Raw genomic sequence first — 8,576 nt, 5'->3', positions numbered from 1 at the left:
TTCATTTTTATTATAGGCCACTCTGACTTCAAGTTGCAAGTTCTAAATTACAATTGTTGCAATCTTATCCTGAGTCGATTTACCTCCTTCTTGAGGAATTAAAAACTGATAAGTGATTATAAAGTTGCATGAGGCTAAAATCCCTGCATGAGTACTTAAACTTTAACTGTTTTAGTTTTAGTTTTCAAATTATTATGTGCTGCTGCCTTAACTGAAGGCAATATATGTAGAAAATACCAAATTTTTGCACATCTCAGTGGGCCCTAGGACATATATAACACAAAGCTTACATTTCTATGATGTTATTTATGTTCATCTCTACCTATGAGAAGCTAAGACTAATAAGAGCTATTTTTCTGCTATAGCACCTTACTTGATCAATCAATCGATCAATCAATCAATCAGAATACAGCTGGAAGGGATATAGGAGGTCTTCTAGTCCAATCCCTCAAGCAGGAGACCCTATACCATTTCGGACTGGTGACTGTCCAATCTTTTTTTAAAAAAGCTCCAGCAATGAAGCCCCTACAAGTTCTGAAGGCAAGCTGCTCCACTGGTTAATTATTTTCACTATTAGGAAATTTCTCCTTAATTCCAGGTTGCTTCTCTGCTTGATTAGTTTCCATCCATAGTTTCTTGATTTACTTTCTGGTGCTTTGGAAAATAAGTTAACCCCTTCTTCTTGGTGGTGGCCCCTTATGGAACTAATGGAGTTTCTTCCCTCTAGAAATTAAACTGGCTACTTCCTGAATGTTTTTAAAGCCTGAACTTTAAAGGGAGAATTATTGTGATTGTTCCTAACCAGATGTCCTTTTTTATTATCGGGCTGTTATTATTATAATTAAATGTTGTGTTTTAATATGGGTGCTTTCCTTGGTTTTTAGTATGTTGTAACCCACTGTGAATATTTGCCAATGTACAAATACACAAAGAAATTAATAAGTAAAATACATCTGGTGCTAGCCCCGAATAATGGTAGGGTGGTATATTATTTTTTGGTAATAAGAGATATCTTACTATATATGTATATCAGAATTTTTATTCACTGAAAAAACAGGATCTGCTAGTCAATGGAAAACCTTAGCACCTATATAATATGCAACTTAAATGCTTGTAGCTGAAGGATAAAAAGCAATAGAATCATTTCTGCATTGTAGAAATTAATCTTGCTTCATACTTCCTAGATTATCTTTCACTATAATTCTGTTGCTCTTAATGCAATAAAACAATTTTACCATTCTGAGCTCTCTGATCATCAGGGAGTATTAGAAAGATGCAGAAATACTGTTTGTCCTGTGACTTAACCCAATATGACTGATATTTTTAAACTGATAGTCAGTGCAAGATCAGGGGAGCTAGAAGAAATTAGAGGCAATGTAGACAAAGAAAAGAGCCATTTTCCTTTCACTCCTAATTAACAAAACTGCTTTCTTGTGCTGCACTCAGAAACTTTTAATATTGCTATGCCTTGAAGTTTTGTTTTGTTTTTTCACATGAGTCATGTTTACCAAAATTTAGCTTTTCCCCTAAGAGCAGGGTGGAAATTGTGAGAGCCAGCTACTCTTGAAATATTTGTTATCTTTTGCATTCAGGTCCTTCAAACAAGCAAGTCAGCTTTGTTGCAAATGATTACTGGAACTCATTGCTTCATAGGGCAAGTTATCCTTCCACAGGTTTTTCTGGCAGAGGTAAGTGAGAAACACCTAGTATTAAAAAAAAATACAATGAATGGGTGCCAGCAAATTCTGGAAACACTCCCACTACGGCCCGGAAGAGACTGCCCTCCTTATGTCTCAGCCCCACCTATTTTCACCCGCTAAATGTCACATGATCTCTTAAACTGCCCCTGCACAGTTTAGAGAATAAGTTCAGTTCTCCGAAGTCCACAAACTCACACTGGTTACATACTGCCTGTCCTCTGTTTGGCGGTTCTGGAAGCAACAGACACAATGCTGCCAAAGTTTAACAAGTGGCTGCCTCTGCTATTTTACTTCTTTTCAACTTGTACTGCAGTAAGTTTAACTGGGCAGGGTATGGATCTGTGTAAAATATGTAGTCACCAAAATATCATAACCACTGAAATGCTATGTTGATTTTTTCTTTCTTTCTTTCTTTTATTCAGTATTTTGCCACGCGTGAAAACTGCTGTATCTTGGACGAACGATTCGTAAGTCAATATCTGTGTTATTTCTGCAGTCCTTTCTAATCAGGTGGTCATTATAGATTGTTAGCTGTAAACATGAAGTTCTTACTAAAGTGCATGATTCTTTTTAGACTAACAACTGGCAATCCAGTATAGGCGTATTACTCATCTTGTTTTTTTTTATTTCTCCTGTGTTTAGACTTTTATTTATTGCAAATCACTTTATTGTACCACATCAACTCATGTGGATAGAAAAAAAAACCTCTACTGTCAAGCTATAAAACATTTCTTGTTAGTTGCTAAGATTTAAAAGAATTCTCTTTTTCTTCAGGGCAACTTTTGTCCTACGACATGCGGCATTGCAGATTTCATAACTAGATATCATTCGGATGTTGAACGAGATCTGCAGATCCTTGAACGATTGTTGGAGGATATTTCTAATTCTTCAGGAGTAACTGACAATTTGATACGCCACATCCAACAAGTGCATGTCTCACAGCCCACAGCTCAGTCAAGTGAGAATAAAAGGCTACAATAAACAGTTTTGCTATCTCAATTATTTAGTTTGGTATCCTTAATGTTTTATGCATCCCTGGTTGTTTTTTTTACAGATGTAATTCCAGGTTATGCACAGAAGTCCAGACAAATCATTGATGAGATTATCAGATATGAAAACATCGTTGTGGGCCATGAAAATCTAATACAGTAGGTTTAATTATTTTTTTCAGTGCTGAGAATGCAAAAACATTTTGTGAATATAATTAAAGGGTTTCCATCTATTATTCCAACAGAATTTCTGCTGATGTATAAAAAGCAAAGTTTTCTTCCTTTCTTCATGTTTTCCATGTCATATTAGTTGCCTATTTTAAAATCAGTCATTGGGGAAAGTTAAACTGTTTATATTGTAGTTTATATATATATATATATATATATATATATATATATATATATATATATATATATATATATATATATATATATATATATATATATATATATATATATATATATATATATATTGTTTATATTGTAGTTTATATATATATATATATATATATATATATATATATATATATATACACACATACACACACACACACACACACACACACACACACACACACACACACACACACACATATATATATATATATATATATATATATATATATATATATATATATATATATATATTACAGTATGTACTTAATTGGAGAGGTAAATATGAATAGAGCCAGACTTCACCAGACAGTTCTTGTTCATCTAAAAGAAGCATAGAGTTTGTTCTGTATTTTAACTAAAGCAGAATTACTTACTTTTAAAATAACCTTTACATTTTACAAACGATAAAGAATAGCAAAAATGCTGAGAGAGTATCGGTTTGTTATCTCACAATATACATGACTTACTTATCTAGCATGCCTTATCCATGTGGCAATCCTTTGGGATAGGGAAAGAACAAACTTGGCATTCTCCAGATATGTTGAATTTTAGCTCCCAATATTCTCCTTTGTTGGCTACAATGGTTGGGACCTCTTAAAGTTATAGTTACCAATTTTTAATAGTTTTCAGGCTCCCCATATCAGCTTAAGAGAGAATTATTTATCCATTTTAGAACCTTTATAATTCCCTTAGTTTGAATTATATCTTTATATTTCCATTTTTTTCATTATAACTACTGGGCCTTCCTTGTGTAATGTGAGAAGAAAAATAGTATACAAACTGAAAAATATTAGTAGAGGGCCTCACGTAAGCATATATACAGGAGTTGATCTTCACATTGATAGTCCCATTCAGGAATTCTCTGGTTAAACAGTGAATACATAAAGAGGCGAGGATTATTTTAGAATCCCATCTCAATCTGTAAATTCAGTGGATAGATGATATAGTTCAGTGCATACTCATATTTTCCCTTCCATTACTTTCATTCCTCACTGCTTTCTTTCATAGAAGGAAAGGCCATCATATGTGAGTTTCAAGTGCTTCTATGATCAATCTATATTATACTTTTTAAACTCCAGGCAATTGACAGACATACTGATATCAAACAATAACAAGATTCAGTTGCTAAAGCAGAAAACTGTTCAGCTCGAAGCACAATGTCAACAGCCATGTAAAGACACTGTTCAGATACAAGAATTAACTGGAAGAGGTAAGAGTAACAAGCTGTTTGCTAACACTAAATTCTATCCGTTTTTCTCTGAAGAATTGTTTACCAAGCCAAAAGTACATTTTGATCCACATTCATTATAATCTAATCTGCAGTTGATTTTTAAAAGCATGTCTTTAACATATTATAAATTAACAGAAATAATTTGTTGATTCATCTTTTTCAGGTTAAATTTATTTTTTGAGAAGATATTAAATTAAGAGCAATTAGACATAGAGGCAAAATCTTAACAAAACAAATTTGAAAGGTGCTTTACTTATTTTTAAAGTGACAGAAATGTTGATTTCAGTGGATATTAACAGATTTCAGCTGTAGATGTTACTGCTATAATTACCTTTTGACCTCAATTCCAAGCATGCTTATTTATAGAACAATTCATTTGGTATTAGTTACATTCTTCATTTTAATAGTCAAATATCTTTATAACTAGAATTTTGGATATTATGATCTGGTGTATCATGTTAAATTAATGGTATTTAAAATTATTGTGAAATAGAAGTAATCCAAAAATAAGCCAGTAAGAAACTGTGTATGCAGAAGCACTTTAACTGTGGCTTCAAATGTTGTGAAAAACATGTTGGTATAGGGATAATGCAAATATTCTATGCAGAAATCTGGTTTATCATGACTGCATGCATATCATATTATGCCCCACTAAATGTTCCCTCTAAGTCAGGGGTGTCAAACTGCCGGCCCATAGGCCAGAGCATCATGGAGAAACCGTGCCCATCCCATTGCCGGCAATGGGAAAAAGTTCCGATACGTCGTGCAACGTCACATGACGTCGCGAGCTTGACATGTCTGCTCTAGGTTGTAATAAGTTGTAAATGGGAGAAATATTAATTGTATTTAGCTCATTTAATTTCAAATTAATTACATGTAAATGACATAAAAGCACTGATTATTGCCTTTGAACTACTCACTTCCTGGTCCTGGAAGCACCAATTTCTTAATTATTAAGTATGACTTCCAACATGTCACTCAAAGGCTGATTAAGGCCAAAAGAAGTTGGCCATTTCCCCCCCAGATGGATTCTCATCAACAGCAGATGAGAAGCTAAAAGAAGATAATTATTTCCATAACCTTAAGGCTAAAGATAGGAAACATACCATTGCCACTGGTCATTGGTTGAGATGGATGGCTATAGAAACTGGATAAATAAGTAAGCAAATAAGTAAGTGAGTAAGTAAGTAAGTAAGTAGGGGAAGAGTGGTAGTTTCACATAACATGCTACATCACAAATACAGTTGCTATTTCCATAACATAGTAAGGTGCAGAAATAAACCAAGTTATAGCTTCTTCCTTCATTCAGTATGCTAAGGCAAAGATTGGTTCCAATTGTTTTCAGCTAAGCTATCACTTAAAATAAAGGAGGTTTTTATTAATTAACAATGAATATAGTAGATTGCAGTTATTACTAGCCACTTCTCTCTTACATGTTAATTATAGATTGTCAAGACATTGCTAATAAAGGTGCAAGGCAGAGTGGGCTGTACTTCATAAAACCCCTGAAAGCCAAGCAACAGTTCCTGGTGTACTGTGAAATCGACAATCTGGGCAATGGGTGGACAGTTTTACAGAGGGTAAGCATATCACAGAAAAGAAATTACAACAAAGGAACGCTGGGTCCAGTAATATATAATCTCTCTCCTTCTTCTGTTTTATTTACAGAGGCTTGATGGCAGTGAAGACTTTAACAAAAACTGGATTCAGTATAAGGAAGGATTTGGACATCTGTCACCAAATGACAATACAGAATTCTGGTTGGGAAATGAAAAGATTCATTTAATAACTACGCAGACTACAGTTCCATATGCCTTGAGAGTAGAGGTGGAGGATTGGGATAACCAAAAAAGGTATAAATTTCTTTATCAGCCCAAGGTTCATAGCTAATGATTTTAATTATGTTTACAATTTTTAACTCTAATCTTTAATTTATTGTAATTTTTAATTTTAATTTATTGTACAGAGACCTTTAATTTTGTTGTTGTTAGCCGCCCTGAGTCCTTCAGGAGATAGGGTGGGATATAAGTCCCATTAATAAATAAATAAATAAATAAATAAATAAATAAATAAATAAATAAATAAATAAATAAATAATGTGACGGTGATCAGCAAAAATGGCTATTTTAGCTAGCTGCCCTTTACAAGTAGTGGTACGATAAGATGACTGCAACTTGTAATGCTTCTACAAGCTAAACATATTTAAAATCCATTCAAATTAGTGGAGCTTAAATTGCTTTTAGCCTTATAATATTACCTAGGGCAGGGGTCTCCAACCCCTGGTCCGTGGGCCAGTACCGGGCCACAGCATGCCAGCAACCAGTCCACACAAATAAGAAAGCCCCATCCGCAGGCTGCAGGCAGCACACAAAACCACATCCCTCCAGTCCACAAAAAAAACCTCTTTCCACGTAACCGGTCCCTGGTGCCCAAAAGGTTGGGGACCTCTGACCTAGGGTTAGTTTGCTCCATTAGTTTCAAATAAATAGTTGTTTGTTTCCGCAGTGTCTGCAGCAAGAATGATCATATATTTTCCCCCATTATTTGCTTGTCTATGTATATCCTGTGTATTTGTATAACTCCTGAAATTAAGTGTTTTAATAATCTTTCAGGAATGAGTGCAAACCCTTGAAATATTTGCATCATGTCGCGCAACTGAATGTCCAGGAAATAGAAGGCCACAAAAAGTTAATAGTGATTTTCTTTTCTTCCCCCTCCCCCCTCACAGCTATGCAGATTATGCCCATTTCAGGTTGGGAAATGAAGATGACAAATACCGTTTGTTCTATGCCTTCTTTGTTGGGGGCGAAGCTGGGGATGCCTTTGATGGGTTTGATTTTGGACGTGATCCGAGTGACAAATTTTTTACTTCTCACAATGGCATTCAGTTTAGCACGCATGACAATGATAATGATAAATATGAAGGCAACTGCGCTGAACAAGATGGATCTGGGTGGTGGATGAACAAATGCCATGCTGCGCATCTGAATGGCAAATATTATCAAGGTACGGTAATGTTTGGAAGTTCCCCACATACACAATGCAATCTCTGAGTGAAACATCCCGGGATATTCAGGATATCCCACCCCTCATTATGGGGGGTGAGTCATTACCTCCTGTAGATAGGGCTCGCAACTTGGGAGTCCTCCTAGATTCACAGCTCTCTTTAGAAGATCATATTGTAGCTGTAACTAGGGGGGCGTTCGCCCAGGTTCGCCTGGTGCGCCAGTTGCGGCCCTATCTAGACCGGGATGGCTTGCGCACGGTCACTCATGCGCTCGTGACCTCTCGTCTTGATTACTGCAACGCTCTCTACATGGGGCTACCCTTGAAGACCACTTGGAGGCTCCAGCTGGCACAGAATGCAGCCGCGAGAGTTGTGTCGGGGGTCTCCCGATACTCCCGTGTTACACCTTTGCTCCGCGAGCTGCATTGGTTGCCAGTTGTCTTCCGGGTGAGGTTCAAGGTGTTGGTAATGACCTACAAAGCCCTCCATGGCATGGGTCCAGAATACCTTGGGGAGCACCTGCAGCCGGCGTCAACTTCCCTCCGCCCAGTACGCTCCCACAGAGAGGGCCTCCTCAGGGTGCCGCCGGTCAAAGAATGCTGACTGGTGGCCCCCAGGGGGAGAGCGTTCTCTGTGGGTGCACCGGACTTATGGAACCATCTTCCGGTAGAGCTCCGGATGGCGCCCGACCTCCGCTCCTTCCGGCGCGACCTTAAAACCCATCTCTTTAAGGAAGCGGGCCTGGCCTGATGGGATGGGGTGGGTTTGTTATTATGACTTTAATTTTAAATTTGTACTATGGGCATTGTTTAATCATGTTTTAATAATTTTAACTTTTGTATCTGTCTTTTACGTATTGCCCTGTTAACCGCCCTGAGTCTCTTGAGAGAAGGGCGGTATATAAATTAAATAAATAAATAAATAAATAAATAAATTAAATAATGCTCACTTAGCATGGTCTTTAAAATTACTACTTATCTATGTATCTCAAAGCTATGTAAAAGTATTTCTTGGATCAATTACATTTTACATTTTTTTTCACATTGTAGGAGGTGTTTATAGCGAGAAAGATTCTGGTCCACATAGCTATGACAATGGCATTATCTGGGCAACCTGGCGTAATCAATGGTATTCCTTGAAGAAAACAGTTATGAAAGTCATTCCTTTCAGCAGACTTGCAATTGTAACAGGGCAGCAAAGTGGAGGAGCAAAAGATATTGACCTCACAAACCGTGGAGACATTTAGAAAGATA

At 36.4% G+C, this 8,576-nt stretch overlaps 1 protein-coding gene across 1 annotated transcript; it reads left to right on the top strand.

The window, feature by feature from the left end:
• Window positions 1-1,949: 1,949 nt before the first annotated feature.
• FGG (fibrinogen gamma chain) lies at window positions 1,950-8,569 on the top strand (the record flags this gene model as incomplete). The annotated part of the gene is made up of 9 exons (XM_083367524.1): window positions 1,950-2,012; window positions 2,123-2,167; window positions 2,475-2,658; window positions 2,755-2,848; window positions 4,165-4,295; window positions 5,763-5,896; window positions 5,985-6,169; window positions 7,045-7,322; window positions 8,373-8,569. The coding sequence occupies 9 exons, from the start codon at window positions 1,950-1,952 to the stop codon at window positions 8,567-8,569; spliced, it is 1,311 nt and encodes a 436-aa protein (XP_083223650.1).
• Window positions 8,570-8,576: the final 7 nt, after the last annotated feature.

The sequence above is a fragment of the Vipera ursinii genome (assembly GCF_947247035.1).
Source record: "Vipera ursinii genome assembly, chromosome: 7".
Lineage (NCBI taxonomy): Eukaryota > Metazoa > Chordata > Lepidosauria > Squamata > Viperidae > Vipera > Vipera ursinii.
Note: the sequence above shows the minus strand (reverse complement) of the source record. Positions and strands in the feature narration are given on the sequence as shown.